Source organism: Mesoplodon densirostris, chromosome 7 (genome assembly GCF_025265405.1).
Source record: "Mesoplodon densirostris isolate mMesDen1 chromosome 7, mMesDen1 primary haplotype, whole genome shotgun sequence".
Lineage (NCBI taxonomy): Eukaryota > Metazoa > Chordata > Mammalia > Artiodactyla > Ziphiidae > Mesoplodon > Mesoplodon densirostris.
This window is the reverse complement of record NC_082667.1, coordinates 14770985-14788419: the sequence shown is the minus strand read 5'-3', so window position 1 is coordinate 14788419 and position 17435 is coordinate 14770985. Positions and strand designations below refer to the sequence as shown.

Genomic DNA, 17435 nt, shown 5'->3' with positions numbered 1-17435 from the left:
TCCAATTCCTCTGGTACTTCCACCCAGTGGCAGCTCAAGAAATTCTATAAATGAGCCTTAGGGCTGGCAGTTCAATAGGTGGGGTGGGGACAGGTTAGGTCCTGAAGCTGCCAGCAGAGCAAGCTCACTGTTTTCACTTAGATGGTATTATTATTTTTTTCTTTTTTTAACATCTTTATTGGAGTATAATTGCTTTACAATGGTGTGTTAGTTTCTGCTGTATAACAAAAGTGAATTGCTATACATATACATATATCCCCATAACCCCTCCCTCTTGCTTCTCCCTCCCACCCTTCCTATCCCACCCCTCTAGGTGGACACAAAGCACCGAGCTGATCTCCCTGTGCTGAGGCTGCTTCCTACTAGCTATCTATTTTACATTTGGTAGGGTATATATGTCCATGCCACTCTCTCACTTCGTCCCAGTTTACCCTTCCCCCTCCTCGTGTCCTCATGTCCATTCTCTACATCTGCATCTTTATTCCTGTCCTGCCTCTAGGTTCTTCAGAACCTTTTGTTTTTTTTTAGATTCCATATATATGTGTTAGCATACGGTATTTGTTTTTCTCTTTCTGACTTACTTCACTCTGTACGACAGACTCTAGGTCCATCCACCTCACTACAAATAACTCAATTTCGTTTCTTTTTATGGCTGAGTAATAATATTCTATTGTATATATGTGCCACATCACTTAGATGGTGTTATTTTTAAGGGTAGCTTGGGTTGCATCATGGTGCCAGAGAGGTATCTAAGAACTCCCAAGCTCACCCTTGGTGCTGGCTGCTTCTGTCCCATAGGACCTTAAAATTCTTCCTTGATAAGACAAAGATTAGAATAGCTGGAAACTTCTTTAGAGCAGGTGTTCTTAAGCTGTCCCTGTAGTCTCTCTACCTAGAACATGGGGGTGGAGAAACTGAGTATTTGAAAAAACTTATTTCAAGCTTTGTATTGATATGTTCAGGTCTAATTAGTTTACCTAATAAGCAATATAACATTTTATCCCTTTCTCCCAGTCACCTCACTTCAGCAGAATCAATGAAAATATTCAGACCAAGAAACACTTTGTGACTTTTATAAGCTCTCAATTAGGTCTTATGTTAGCTGTATTCATTTTGCCTAAAAGAACATCAAGTTCAAATTCAGTGACCCATGATAAATAAAGGTAAAGATAGGAGGGGAAGGGGACCCAAAGAGCAAAGGCAGAGGAATGGAAGGATACTGGCTGAATCCCATCACTACACACTCTAACCTCTTATCAAGGGAATAAGAGACAATCTGTAGTTTTATTTGGGGAGAGTCTCTGCCTCTTTAAACAGTCTCTACACTTCCATTCTCCGCACTCTTTTTCCTTCCCAAGGCATACCACTGCTCCACCTCCTCTGGGGAGTGGAATCGACAGTTCCCCATCCCAGGTTAAGCTTCTCTTCACTTTCTAGTAGCAAATATGGACACACACACACACACACACACACACACTCTCTCTCTCTCTCTCTCTCTCTCTCTCTCTCTCTCTCTCTCTCTCTCTCTCTCTCTCTCTCCCTCTCCAAGCTGTGGCAGCTCCCTTTATGCCTCACAGTCATTTCATGAATCTTGGCTAAGCTTTGAGACAGAGCAAAGAGATGTTCAGTAAACACACTAAACCACTGGGTTCCCTGTTGAGCTGGATGAAGTTCTTGTGAAAGCCAGCTTAAATCTCCTATGATAGGGGCTTCCCTGGTGATGCAGTGATTGAGAGTCGCCTACTGATGCAGGGGACACGGGTTTGTGCGCCGGTCCGGGAGGATCCCACATGCCGCGGAGCGGCTGGGCCCGTGAGCCATGGACACTGAGCCTGCACGTCCAGAGCCTGTGCTCCGCAGTGGGAGAGGCCACAACGGTGAGAGGCCCGCGTACCGCAAAAAAAAAAAAAAAACTCCTATGGTAAGTATACATCTTTCTTGTACACAGCCCATCCTATTTTGAACCCAACTGCCCAGTGCAAAATCCAGAGCTCACCAACAGCAGAGCTTGCATCCCACCAATCATGGAGATGGCTCTGAACATCAAGGATGTCCTAAAAGAATGACTAGTGGATATGAAATTTGTCTCTATATGCCCTGAGGCTCAATCCATGCACTCACATTTGGAGCCCATAAAATAGCTTTTAACCAATCTCATCAATAAGGCCAAGCAAAAGCTAACTCCTATGCTTGAGGAGAACTGAATTCTAGCTTCTCCCAACCACTGCTATAAAAACGCATAATGTGCCACAGTGACTGGGCACACAAAGATCCCTTGCCTTAGGAACTTGTCTTCCAATTTGCTTCTGTTAAAGGAGCTGGGGGTTATAAATAATGCCATGGGTACAGGTTCACTTACAGCCAATTTAGTAAGTGCTCGCACAGTTAATTCTGTCAGTCTTACTCCTACACAGAAATACATGTGGCCCCAAGGGGCCCAACCACCCACAGAGCTCTTTTGCACATCTTTTTACCCTCCAGCACACAGAAATAGAGGGCTACATCCCAGAAAACAGAGAAAGAGAAAAGGCAGTTTCTCTGAAATGCTATGTCTAGAAAACCAGGATCTAGCTTCCCATTTGGATGTAATTTCTAAATTCATGTCTCTCTGAATAAACCAAATAATTATTTAGACCAAGATGCTTCTCTGGAATTCAAAATCTGTACATCTGTATCCCTTGGTATGCTGAAACTTTCCTTTCGTGTATATGTAAGGACACTTTAAAAAGCAGTTTGTTTAGAATGAGTTACCAGGTTACGTCAGATCTCAAAAATCTACTTCGCTGTGGAGGAATGTTACAGTAATGGCCTTTAATGATTTAAGCCCCCCTGTATCCATGCCCTTAAAGAGAGTACCCTCTCTGACTCTGGGCTTAGCCATGTGGCTTACGTTAGCTGACAGGACAATAACAAAAGTGACAGTAGAGACTTGCAAAGTGCTTGTGTATTGGGGCCTGATGGCTCCTTTCTCTCTGTAAGCCTGAGACACTGTGTGAAGAAACGGGTGAAGAGAAAAGAGACAAGTCATCCAGCTGAGGCCAACCAGCCTGTCAACTACCAGATATGTGTGAAGCCATCTTTATTAGTTTTCTGCAGCTATAATTACGAATTACCACAAACTTAGTGGCTTAACATAAATTTACTAGCTTTCATTCCTGCAGGTCAGAAGTCCAACATGGGTCTCATGGGGCTAACATCAAGGTGGTGGCAGGACTATGTTATTTTCTGGAGACTCTAGGGGAGGATCCATTTCCCTGCTCCTTTGTTTTTGGCAGAATTCAGTTCCTTGCACTTTTAGGACTGAGGTTCTTTTTCCCTTGCTGACTGTTAGCTGAGGGCCAAACAATTCCCATCTTCTATCACTGCATCTCTTGGACTGACCTGTCTGCCTTTCTCTTCTACTTTTAAGGGCTCGTGTGATTAGACTGGGTCCACCCAGATAATTCAGTGTCTTCTCCCCATCTCAAAATCTGTAACCTTAATCACATGTGCAAAGTTTCTTTTGCCAAATAAAGTAACGTATTCACAGGTTCCAGCGATTAGTATGTGGAGATCTTCAGCAGTCCACTGTCCTGCTTATTACACCAAGACCATCAATACCCAGCCAAGTCATCAGCTGACACAGAGCAGCCAAGTTGGCTCAGACCAGATGAACTGTACACAGGAACCATGGAATTTTAAGGAATAGTAAACACTTTTTTAGAGCCAGTAAAGTTAGGGGTGGTTTGTGAGGCAGCAAAAGCTAACTGATAAAATGGCCAAGGCTACACCACTTCCGAAGGGTCTGTGCAACCCTCAACCTGATAACACAGATGTTTCCCCTTTCTCTGCTCCAGTTCAACAAGCATGCCTAAGAGGTCACTGGCAGTTGTCTGTCCTCTGAATCATAAAACAAAATAATTAATTAGTTTTATTTCTTCTTCCAGTCCAGATCTAGAGATTACTGTTGAAATTTAACAAAAGTCAGCCTTATAATCTCAACAGAACCAGAGAGGGGCTTTTTGATGGACAACTAGAAGCTATACACACAAAATACATATAAATATAAATATATATGTACACACACACACACACACACACACACACACACGAAGTTTTAGGGAAAGATTTGAAGGAAGGGCCAACTTTTGATAGAGCAAAAACTCCTGATGAGAGGGAAATTTCATTGCCACCTAACCATCTCCTCTTCATGTATAAACACCAATGAGGGCTTTGGGGCACAGCATCTGAGCGGGGGTCTCTAACCCTTCATTAGCCAAATATATTTCCTCAAATGGTCTCTCCCTCAAATTTGCTGATACTTAAACGTCTGGAAAACTACAGTGGAAGGAAAATGCCAACAGCAAGTTAATGTCTGTCATCTTGGCTATTTTGGCTGACTTCCCTATGCTTAGGCCTTGCCTATTAATTGAATGCTATTTGGATTCTATCTCAAAAATCAATGTGGATAGAGACCAGAGGCCTGCCTTCCCCAGACTGATAAGAACAGCACAGTGCAATTATACCCAAACAGCTTTGTTTTGGAATGTAATCACCGACCCAGCCTTCTTCCCCATGGGATGGCAACAGTGTAATTACCTCTTCAGGAATCACTGTTTGGGAATGTAGTTCTTCTACAGGGCTCTTTCTAGTGGAAAGGAGCTGCAACAAGAGTATATGAGAATTTGTAGCCCCCTCCCCAAGAGCAGTTTTGTAGCTGAACAAATTATTTTTGTTTTCTTAAAGTAAAGCCAGGGTTTACATTTCAGCCTCTTTTTCTACCAACATGGAATCACCCATACCCCATGACGGTTCTATTTGAAAAGTCCCAATCTAAAGCTAGACTGCTTGAGTTCTGATTCCTACTCTGTCAAGCACTAGCTGTGGTCTTGGGCAAATTACTTCATCTGTTTATGCCTCGGTTTCCTCATTTATAAAAATGAGTAATAAGAGGATATCACTGGAATATTATGAAGATTAAGTGAAGTAATATGTGAGAAGTGCTTAGAGCACTACTTGGCATACAGTAAGTGCTCCTGGGTCTTTGTTTTGTTTTGTTTTTAGCACATTTGAAGCACTGTATTCCACCACAGTCTCCACATTTTGCAAATGTGATCTAACATCAGCTCATGGTCAAATCTAAGCTTGAGTTACTGCATTCTTTCTGTCCACAACCCTTTTGCCAATTCAGCACAAGGGGCAGTGTTTTGGAAAAATTTAAATGCTGATATAGAACCGTCACAGTCTCCGAGCTATTTGCCTAGGTAAACTCTCCGATAAGCAGGAGTGACTAGATATTTCCACGTCATTCTTTTCATTTGTGTTACTAGTCCAGGGATATTACAATAAAGAGCCTCTGTTGTGAAATCTTGTTGGAAAAACGAGCAAATACTACCAAAAGCAGCCACTGGCAATATGGCAGATTCTGGAGAAAATTCACCTTTTTAGACAGATTTATTCATGAAAGTGAATGATATATTTTCCTCACATGCCTACAGTATATCCCACCCCCCTGAAGACTCTTGTTCCCACTGGGAACTTCCACCTTTTACCTCCTGTCCAGTTTTCCCTCTGTTCCTTTGTAGCCTGGACCAGTTAAATTCTCTGTCTAGGAAGAATATTTATTGGCTTGTGCTTCACCAGGCATGAGCCATAAGAGTAAAAATCATGAGTTTGCTTGCCAAGCAGTCCCAAAGTATACAACCCCACAGCTCAAGGCAGTAGGAATGAAGCTGGGCCCCTTCTGCATGGCACACAGCTGCAGTGGGCTGGGCTTATGGGATTCATCATGGTAGCCCTGTAATACAAGAGAGTGTTTTTACAGGCTGACGTATGTAGTTACAGGATAACTTTCTGGCTCTGGGGTGACACTAAACACCTGGCCAAAAGAAACACCCCCCCAAAGAGTTTCAACACTTCAAAAGGTCCCTGGTCACCCACCTGCAGGTGCCTCTTTCCACCTCATGGCTTATACCAAGATATCTGTGCTTACTCTTGGCTTCTAGCTGAGTGCCACAAGGACCCTGGGAAAGAGCTGGCCTTGTGGATCAGCAGGTGTTAAAGAAAAGAAATTAACACCCACGGGTTGGATCTACTTTGGTAGAGAGGGTGAGAGGTGTTGTCTGCCAGCTCCCATGGCATTTCCAGCCAGTTTGGAATAAATGAGACTGCCCAAGGACATGGTCTGAGAAAGAGGAAGAAAAGCTAATATGAGATCAGAGTTTTAAAAAAGAAGGAGGTGGAGGGTTAACATTCATATCAAGCACTTAGGTAAAAAATGACGGAGTAGACGGGACAGCAAAGAAGACTGTTTCAAGTCTTTCCAGAGTATGTATAAGACCTCTAATCTTAAGTAAAGTGGAGACTGGCTATTGCCTCCACTGGAAAAAATGGGCTTTGACCTCATATTTTGCTTTTTCTTTCCTCACATCTCCTCTGTCGATTTCTATACTGTTGTTTTGAGGGGTTGTAAAACATGTCAAAGCGTATACCAATCATAACCTAAGAAAAGTAAAAGGGTCCTGGCATTACAGTGGGTACTTATAGCCCTAGAGGGCATCTTCAGCTGGCACCTTCAAAATGAGTAGTATTTCTAAGAAGTACACAACCCACAGGACTCAATAAACTCTGAGATCACTCTAGGTCTAGAGAAGCCCCAGAGTACAGAGAACTTACAGTACAAGTAAACAGTGGGATCTCAATCCAGGTATGTTGATGCTAACCTTTCTTTTTCAGGAGCAAGAAGGGGAAGAGATAGGAAATTGGTTAAGAAGTTACAAGAAAAGTTATAGGTCAATTTCTCCTAGGAATAAAACTCCTAACAGAGCTGACAAGAACCCGTTGTCCCAGCATAAAAGCTTAATAGACTCATATTTTCTGCTGCAGAAATGCTGGCAGGTTCTGTGCTCTCATAGCCAGTTTTCTGTGTATACGTCTACCTTAGCATTTAGCACAAAACACACTGTCCTATAGCTATTTCTGAGCACGATGGGCTTACGCAGTAGACGGTAAGCTTATGGAGAGCAGAGATCATGTCTTTTTCATCTGGGTACTATCATATACCTAACATTGTACCATATAAACAACAAAACCTCAATAAAAGCTTATCAAGTAAAAATGGCTTATATACCAGCTGAGCACTCTATAGGTAATAACAAATTCATTCATTTTTCCCCCCATTACTCTTAGCTCCAGATCAAGAAGAGTTATACACCAGGAGCTCACGAGGACCAACAAATCTTAGATTCCTGCAGGCACACTCCTTAATGTGTGGCAAATCGTCTCTTCCCATTTCTTCCCTCTGCCTCTGTTCCTAGCTTTAATGAGTTAATCTAGAGCAGTGGTTCTCAATTTTTCAAGTGCACCAGGATCACCTAGAAGACTCTTTAAAAACACATTCCTAGGCCCACAACCAGAATTTCTGCTTCAGTGGGTCTGAGGTAGGGATCAAGAATTTGCATCTGTAACAAGTTCTCAAATGATGCTGATGTTATTGGTCCACTTTGAGAGTCCCATGTTGCCAAGGTTACATAGGAGTAAGCACTTAGTCTGGAGAGTAGATGCTTATTTCATGAGCGCAGGTTCTGATGGGAGACAGAAAAGGGTTTCTCAAATGCAAACTCTGTGACTCCTCTAATCTAACCCCCTTGGTTGACATGACTACAGGCAACAATGGACACATTAGCATGTCAAACTATCAACACAGGGACCTTCAGGTTACCATCTGTTGGTGCCTTAGAGCACAAGCTCCCAGTTTTTTCAAATCACTGACCATAGCAAAGAGAAAGCCCTGCTTGGTACCCAGGAAGTGAACCATTGTTGAGGAAAACAGAACAGTGAGAGATCAGCAAGGTTATAATCATTGAGGAGACTAGCACAGGTCTAACTCATGCTGGTCCCCAAGATTTACAATAAAAATCATAATGATAATAGCTAAAATCTATTGAACACTTACTTTGTGCAAAAACAAAACAAAACAAAACAAAAACCTATTCTAAGTATTTCATATATATTAGCTCATTTAATCCTCAAAACAATTCTACGAGCTAAATACTATTCTTACGCCCATTTTACAGATGAAGAAACTGAGTCCCAAGAAAAGGTAAAATAAATTAACCAAGATTACACTGCTAGGAAGTAGCAGCATGAATATCTGAACTTAGTCTAGCTCTGGAGCCCAAACTCTTGAACATTTTGTTCTACTGCCTCTCAAACCAACTCCACACTGCAAGTGGCAGCTGTCCTTCCCAAGCTCCACTCAGGCTCACAGACCCATGCAAAAGACAAACGGGGGCACATTCAGAGTCACTTCAAACTGCACCAAAACCCATAAGTTCTTGGTCCAAGCCCAGGTTTGTGTTACACACACACACACACACGTTAATCTATTAGGATTGGCAGTTAAATTCTCAGGGGAATTGTTAAATTTTTAGTGGCAGGGCCAAAACAATAACAAAAAACACATAGAAACTCAGGCTACAACCTGGCTAGACAGTAAACTCCATTAAGGGCAGAACCATTCAATTCTTTTAACAGACCTAAAGAGGACTTCCCTGGTGGTGCAGTGGTTAAGAATCCGCCTGCCAATGCAGGGGACACGGGTTTGAGCCCTGGCCTGGGAAGACCCCCACATGCCACAGAGCAACTAAGCCCGTGTGTCACAACTACTGAGCCTGCTCTCTAGAGCCCGTGAGCCACAACTACTGAGCCCACGCGCCACGACTACTGAAGTGCACACACCTAGAGCCCATGCTCCGCAACAAGAGAAGCCACCGCACCACAACAAAGACCCAACACAGCCAAAAATTAAAAAAAAAAAAAAAGACGCAAAGAGCTCTGGAAAATGCTAAGCATTTAGAAAGTTCTATGTACATTTCAAAGTGACAGTACAGAAAGAGCACAGGTGTAAAGCATCAGTGGGGAGAGATCAAGAGGAAACTTGCTACGGTAGAGAGAGATGGAGGCACAGAAAAACTTAGTCACACATTATAAAAGGAACGGAAAAGCTCGTTGACAAGGCCCAGTATTTTCCTCTAGAAAAGACTGAAGAGGGCCTCCCTGGTGGCGCAAGTGGTTGAGAGTCCGCCTGCCGATGCAGGGGATACGGGTTCGTGCCCCGGTCTGGGAGGATCCCATATGCCGCAGAGCGGCTGGGCCCGTGAGCCATGGCCGCTGAGCCTGCGCGTCCGGAGCCTGCGCGTCCGGAACCTGTGCTCCGCAACGGGGGAGACCACAACAGTGAGAGGCCCGCATACCACAAAAAAAAAAAAAAAAAAAAAAAAAAAAAGAAAAGACTGAAGAAGCACAGATAATTCAGCTTAGAAACCAGGACCTAGGTTCTCGACAAGCATACTTCTCACTAGTGGAATAAGGAGATGCAGCAAAGGGCTGGGGTAGAGAGAGCATGGATGCTCCAGTGATTGGTTGAAACCAAATCAGTAAAAGGCCCTGGATGCTGTGTAAGGCATCTGTGAAAGCTGGGTTCTCTGGAAGGAGCTGCTTCCCAGGCAACCAAGCCAGACCCTTATCGCCTTTACTTTCATCACTGGAGCAGAATGAAAGGTAATTGGGTTAATTATTAAAGAGGTCCTAGCTAGTACCACCACCACTAATTGTCCATTTATCTGGGGTTTATAAACAGCTATTATTAAACAATTAATGATGTAATCTCATACCTTAATTGATGTTGAGTTGGAATGTGCCACTTACTTTATTAGCCTGGCAACTGGGTACCGGAGAGGTAAAGAACATGGAGAAGGGTCCAGCCAAGGAGATAAAGGGTCCAACAGCAGAATTATCATTCATTTCTGTTCATACTCATGTAAGTATAGCATGATGGCCTTCAACTGTATTCACTACTTTTTTATCTTTCCTAGATTTGCCAATTCAAATGAAGATCTGATATACAGTAATTAAACCATCTGTTGTATTAAACAACTATGATATTAAATTGAGAAATTAGACTAATTCTTTAATGTCAGCAAGCCGAGGACCCAGATGTCCACCTAGTTGGCCAAACTAGATTAGACAGGCCTCCTGATAGTAATTCCCTAAGATACCAGAAAAGTGGGGAATATCTAAGAAAGAGGATCAGTGTTTTTACAAAAGAGGAAAGGGGCAAAAGACAACCAAAAATAAAGTTAACAAGAAAAAGAAAAGTAAATTCTTGCAAAAGGGGTAGCTCTATTTTACTCACGACAGGCAACAAACAGAAGGATGCCTGGGATAAGAGATTACATAAAGCAATAAATTATAACACTGTATCGCTGGGTTTGTAATATATACAGACATAATATATATAGCAATAATAGCACAAAGGAGGGGTATGACAATGTAGCCATAATGGAACAAAGTTTCTGTATCTTACCAGAATCAAGTTTCTATAAGTCTGAAGTAGATCCTGATAAAGTACAGTTTAAAATCAAGAAAGGAATTAAAATAGCACATTAGAAGCTATCCACTTAATACAAAAGAAGTCAGTAGGGGCTTCCCTGGTGGCACAGTGGTTAAGAATCTGCTGCCAATGCAAGGGACACAGGTTCAAGCCCTGGCCTGGGAAGATCCCACATGCCATGGAACAACTAAGCCCGTTTGCCACAACTACTGAGCCTGTGCTCAAGAGCCTGCAAACCACAACTACTGAGCCCACGTGCCACAACTACTGAAGCCTGTGCGCCTAGAGCCCGTGCTCCTCAACAAGAGAAGCCACTGCAATGAGAAGCCCGTTCACCACAACAAAGAGTAGCCCTCGCTCGCCACAACTAGAGAATGCTTGCGCACAGCAATGAAGACCCAACACAGCCAAAAATAAAAACAAACAAATTAATTAATTAATTTTAAAAAGAAGTTAGTAAAGGAGAAACAGTATTTAAAAAAACATTAGAAATACAGAAAACAAACAGCAAAATGGCAGGCAAAAATCTAACTATATTAATAACGTTAAATGTGAATGGACTAAACAATCTAATCAAACGGCAGAGATTTTCAGACTAGATAAAAAACAACTATATGCTTTCTATAGGAGACACTTTATATTCTGATATATAAATAGGCTGAAAGTAAAAGGATGGGAAAAAATATATTACACAATCTACATTCATAAAAGAGCTGGAGTAGCTATACTGATATAAGAAAAACTAGACTTAAAGACAATATTACTAGAGAATATAATCTTTAAAAATTGTGAAGCACTATGTTGTACACCTGAAACTTATATAATATTGTACCATCATCTATACCTGAAAAAAAAAGACAATATTACATGAGATAGAGGAACATTTTATAACAAAAAACTTGATTCATCAGGGAGGCAAAACAATCACAAACATATATGTACCTAACAACAAAGTCCCAAAATATATGAGGCAAAAACTGACAAAACTGAAGGGAGAAATATACAATTCAGGAATAATATTAGAAATTTCAATACTCCATTCTTAATGATGGGTAGAACATCCTGACAGAAAATCAGCAAGGGTATACAAAACTTGAATAACACTATCAACCAAGTAGATCTCCCTGGCATGTACAGAACCCTCCACACGGCGACAAAAGAATATACAATCTTGCCATGCACACAGGTAACATTCTCCAGAACAGATCATATGCTAAGCCATAAAGCAAGTTTCAATAAATTTGTAGTAACTGAAATCATACAAAGTATGGTCTTAGACCACAGTAAAATTAAATAAGAAAGCAACAACAGAAGGAAATTTGTAAAAATTGAAGAACACACTCCTAAACTAATGGCTCAAAGAAGAAATCCTAAGAGAAATTAGGATGACTGGGCACAAAGCCCATGACACTCAACCAGGCCCCAATGACCTGTAGCTAGAAGCAAAAAAATCCTGACACTTCCCATTGATTTTAATCAAAATACTAAATTAAATCCATCAGGATCACATCTGCTGGGAGCAGATGCTCATTAGGATGAAAGTCAAAAAGATTAGACAGAACAGATAACTAATACCCTACATTACCCAGGTCCCTATCCCTCAGCGTTTTTCTTCCAGTAATTACCAGGAAGACGTCAAATGCCAGGGCTTCTCATTTCACTTATATGAGGTCTCGAGCATGCAGAAAAATATTATAGGCTTAAGAACCTTTCGGCAGACACTCCCTACTTGAACTCAGGCAAAACATGGCACAGAAGGCAGAACAGAGTTATTATGAGTCAGGCAGACCTGGTTTAAAGTTCCAGGTCCGCCTCTCACTGCATTATATTGGGCAAGTAATGTAACTTCTCTGAACCTCAGCTTTCTTCCCTACAGAATGGAAACACACCATCTACTTCATAGGGTTGTCATAATGTATGGGAAAGCACTTTGGACTGTACGTGGCCCATAGTAGGCAGTCATTAACTTCATTTCCTTCTCTGTTATAGATTGCTATTACTACACAGAGCTAGAGCTGTCTGCTAAAAAGTCAGCAGGGGGAGTGCCCCAGACTTTTGCGTGTTTCCCCAAAAATATACCGGTAAAGTTGCAGTAGCTTTAAATGTAGTTATACCTCTTTAAGTACAGGTTCAGAATTTGTGCTGCTGAAGAAGGGGCCTGGTGTGGGTTGATGGGTGACTGGAGGCCACCAGGAACCTACAGAATTGTGGAGAAGACAACAAGATAAGGCGGAAGAGATGAAGATTAACAGACTATCAAAACACTTTTCTGTAGCAGCTTCTGTTTTATATTACTACTTTCAGGCTCTTGTGGGAGGAAGTGGGCAGAATGGATCTTAATTTTCTGCAAATCCATTTTTGTTGATGATTCTGAATGGCTTTGGCTAGGGTCCACTGAAAACTCATTTGCCACTGATAATGCCTCCTAAAACTGCAGGTGTGTATATACTTTGTCCCTCCAGGTCTGCCAAATTTCCATGCTTCACCCTTACAAAAAACCACTCACCATACAAAGGGTTCTGCCTTATGTTTGGAGCTAAGAACCAAACAGCAAGACTGAGGTAGAACCAACCACCTAAACTTTGAGCTACAGAAGAGCAGGGATCTTTCCTGTCTTATTCACTCTGGTAGCCTACAACAGTGCCTGGCACACAGTTGCGCAACAAATGTCTACTGAATCTAATTGTTCTGAGACCATCACAACCTCATTCCAATCATACAAGAGAAAGTGCCTTTCCAGGAAAACTGGGAGTGCTTACTGCTAAAACACTAATTTGTCTTCACTTCAAAAGCCATTATTACAGCAGCTCTATCTATTACATGATCACAAATAAGTTTAATAAAAAGCAAAACATCTGTGTCCAGGAGGGCATGAAGGCTCGGGGAAAGGCCTGTTATATAATAAGATTTTCCTTAGCAAGCACTACTGGGTCACAAAAAGCTATGTCTAGAAACCACTTAAAATAGAGGAATTAGAACAAATAAGAAAACCCCTGAAGATCAGCCAAGTTCCCTGAGACCTCCTTCCCTCTTCTAGATTAAGGACCTAGAAGAAGAATGCTATTTTGATGCTCTGTCCTTAAAAATAGCCGTGGGGAGGCAGGCAGACTAGGAAACAGAAGTCCCACTGCCTGGTTCACTTCTGGCTCCTCTACTTCTAGCTGCATCACTCTGGGCAAGTCAGCCTTCTGGGCTTCAGTTCCCACCACTGTTAGATAATAGCACCCATCTCATATGATTACTGTGAGAATGAAATGAAATATGACTAGGAAGAGCACTTAAAACACTCCCTAGCATACAGCAAATGCTCAATGAATGTTAAGCTTTTTTTTGTTGCTGTTATTATTATCATTGGAATTTTCTTAAGAGAAGAAAAAAAGTAACACACAACTGTCAACAGAATCTGGAGGGACATCCAAATGTCTACAAGTGATGAGGGCATTTAAGAAAAGACCAATGGGGTAGATGCAAAGTATTACATACAGAATGGATAAACAACAAGGTCCTACTGTATAGCACAGGGAACTATATTCAATATCCTGGGATTAACCATAATGAAAAATAATATAAAAAAGAAAGTATATATGTGTATAACTGAGTCACTTTGCTGTACAGCAGAAATTAACACAACATTGTGAATCAAGTATACTTCAATTAAAAAAAAAATGAAAAAAGAAGAAAAGACCAGTGGATACTCTGCAACACGCATCTTGAGAAAATGGGAGAAATGAGTTTAAATGTGAATGGAAACCATCCGCTTATCTAATTCAAGAATGAGCTTAGATTTCCTTCCTCTCAAGGCACTCTACATCTTTTGTTAGAGAACTTTTCTCAGTAGATTTCATGTTTGTAAACTGCCTGCTGGAACATAACTCCCATATTCAAAGGTATCCATAAGTGAAACTGGGTTATTTGGGGTCAGACCTCTGGGCATAAAGTAGGGAAGAAGAAATGGAGGTGAAGAGTTATTAGATCAAAGGAGAGAAAAACAACATACAGCTGTTCCAAAAAAACTAAATGCAAAGGAAACAGAGACTTCCCAGCAGTAGAGGAGCAGGGAGCTGCTGTGTTGGGTGGTAGAGGCAGATGTCTGGAACAAAGAAGGGTGGGGAAGAACTCTGTAGTGCTGTCTGGCAGCAAGTGATTATCTGCCAGTGAGGAGCTTCCACGTGCCATGAGCCAAGCCACACAGAAGCGCCAAGCAAGGAGAGGCACAGAGCCATAGGGTCTGTTTACCGACTAGGGCCCTCCTCAGTCAAGGTTGTCAGGACACCACGGTGCAGTCTACTCCCCCACCAAGTCTGGGCCTATGAAGCCCTGGTGGCCAGTAGAGAGAAACCATTGAGGTTTCTGGGGTTTCTAGGCCTTGACACTGGGTCAAGGATACTGCTACTTAAAGGAAGCCAGGTCCCATGGCCTACCAGCTGCCACACAGCTTGGTCAGAAATCCTATCCCCCAGCCCGACAATGCTACTGCCTCACACCGATCCCCTTCTACCTTTAACCAACGCGTGGCCCAGGTTTTCCAAAACGTAATGTCATTTGCATTTTTTAAATAAAGATGCTTATTAAAGATACACCAAGAGACTTCCCTGGTGGCACAGTGGTTAAGAATCTGCCTGCCAATGCAGGGGACACAGGTTCAATCCCTGACGATCCCACATGCTGTGGAGCAACTAAGCCCGTGCGCCACAACTACTGAGCCTGCGCTCTAGGGCCCGTAAGCCACAACTACTGAGCCCACATGCCACAACTACTGAAGCCCGCGCACCGCAATGAAGAGTAGCCCCTGCTCGCTGTAACTAGAGAAAGCCTGCGCACAGCAATGAAGACCCAGCGCAGCCAAAAAAATTAAATAATTTATTTTAAAAAATACACCAAAATGTGGCTTGATTTTTATAGTTTTTAATGCCTTCACATACATACATTTACAAGATGGCAGTGGAGGTGGGGGGGAGGGGGGAAAAGAGAAAAACCTTTGTCAGAAAAAAAATAGGTTCTGCTTTGTTTCCTTCTCTAGAGACTGCCCAGAAGCAGCAGCACACACTGGGTCTCGGCCCAGTCACATCACGCATATTAGCCCCAAAACATTGGTCACTAAGTTATTCAGCCACCATAAAACTGCCTCAGCTGGGCTTCTCCAGTCCATTTTCTATTCTGTGGAAATTTCTAAGCCAGCTTCATGGGTCCCTCTCCTCCTTCCTCTGAAGGTTCCACAGGGCCTGGAAACTCCATGTGCTGGCAGCAGCAAAGGGTTGGAGAGGTGTGCTTTGAGTCCTAATTAAATCACAGGATCTGGCTCATGGGTACCTCAACAATAAAATATGAGCAAGGCACCTTTATCATTCAATTTAAAAAGTCTATTTGCTGGACTAAGAAACAAATGGTTTAAATAAATTTTAAAAAAGATGCCTGGGGACCTCCCTGGTGGCGAAGTGGATAAGAATCCGCCTGCCAATGCAGGGGACACGGGTTCGACCCCTAGCCCGGGAAGATCCCACATGCCACGGAGCAACTAAGCCCACACACCACAACTACTGAGCCCACGTGCCACAACTACTGAAGCCCACGTGCCTAGAGCCCGTGCTCCGCAACAAAGAGAAGCCACTGCAATGAGAAGCCCACACACCGCAACAAAGAGTAGCCCCCACTCACTGCAACTGGAGAAAAGCCTGTGTGCAGCAACAAAGACCCAACGTAGCCAAAAATAGATTGATTAATTAATTAATTAATTAATTTAAAAAGAGATGTCTGAAGGAAGTGGGAATGGGCAAAAGAAGCAGCTTTCCTCAATCTGTAGTTTCCTGCCCTGAAGTAAGGAACCAAGTACAAGACCTTAAAAAAGAGTTTTCAGCCAGATGCCAAGATGCCATCACATCAACATAGGTAAAGGAGGGGAAAGCTTTACACGGCTCCCTCCCCCTTTAAATTTTCAAAATCCAAAGAAACAACTCCTTACCTGCCAGGACCCTGTTAACAGAAGAGTGAGTAGCCAAGCCAGGCTGTCCACGTTCATGAAAAATCCCAGCATAAGGCAAGTACTCAGGCAGCAAGAAACGCCTATAAGATGGGAAGGAAATCCAAAAAAGAGGGAATATATGTACATGCATAGCTGATTCATTTTGCTGTACAGCAGAAACTAATACAACATTGTAAAGCAACTACACTCCAATAAAAATTAATTTAAAAAAACGCCTATATGAAGGAATCACACGTTAAAAGCCTACTATAGACTGCCTTAAAACAAAGGAGATATACTATCTACCAACCCTCAACAATCAAAGATAAGGGATCCACTAAGCCTAGGAATCCACAGAAACCTAGAGCAGAGTAAAATTCCTTTCACACATTTGTATCTTCTTCCAATCTTTCTTCTAAAGTTCCCTGGGGCTTCTATTCCTGAACAGGATGCTCCCAATGCCATTTTTCTATGTCTTTTCATTGTGGTTAATCATTTCCTGTCAAGTCTTTAGGTGGCAGGGCTGGACTGTAGGCTCACTAGGAAATAATTCCAGATATGGACAATCCACACCAGAAAGTAGGTTTAAAAATCCCAGGCTCTCATAAAGCCTCCCTCAGAAAAGTCTCTCATAAAAGTTGACTATCCAGTTCTTACCTTGGGACAAAGCGTCCAAGTGAAGGTGCAGACATCCGGGCATTTCGTGGAGCTCGGTGCCTGGATCTGTCACCATTGTCCCTGGAGGAAACAAAAAGACTACACCTAAGAGAGTCACTAAAGCAGAAACAGACACCAGCCCAAAAGACAAACATCCCGCAAACTAAATTCCTACACTTAGGTGAAGGTCCCAGAGAAATGAGTCATCTGGTTGCTTACTAATTTGGGTGGCACATTAATATACTACGTTTCTGGAGTACCTCAATTAAAATATTTATGAGCATTTACTAACAGTTCAGTAAGAAGGAAGATTTTTCTCGAAATAATGTGGTCTCTGAACTCTGCAGCATCTGAAATTGAAGCCAAGTTTAGATATTCTAAAAGAATTTAGAATGGATGTGTATATAAATGTCTTTTTCTAGATTGAAAGATAGAGAAACTATGGCT

General features: G+C 42.2%; 1 protein-coding gene across 23 annotated transcripts in view; it reads right to left on the bottom strand.

Moving 5' to 3' along the window:
* The window catches only part of AMBRA1 (autophagy and beclin 1 regulator 1), a 177449-nt gene that overhangs the window by 81827 nt on the left and 78187 nt on the right, over window positions 1-17435 (bottom strand). For all 23 annotated transcript variants that reach the window (XM_060104074.1, XM_060104079.1, XM_060104073.1 and 20 more), the window contains 2 exons: window positions 16989-17069; window positions 16332-16432 (listed from right to left, as the gene is read on the bottom strand). In XM_060104074.1, the coding sequence (XP_059960057.1) occupies window positions 16332-16432; window positions 16989-17069 (182 nt within the window). The remainder of the gene's footprint in view (window positions 1-16331; window positions 16433-16988; window positions 17070-17435) is intronic.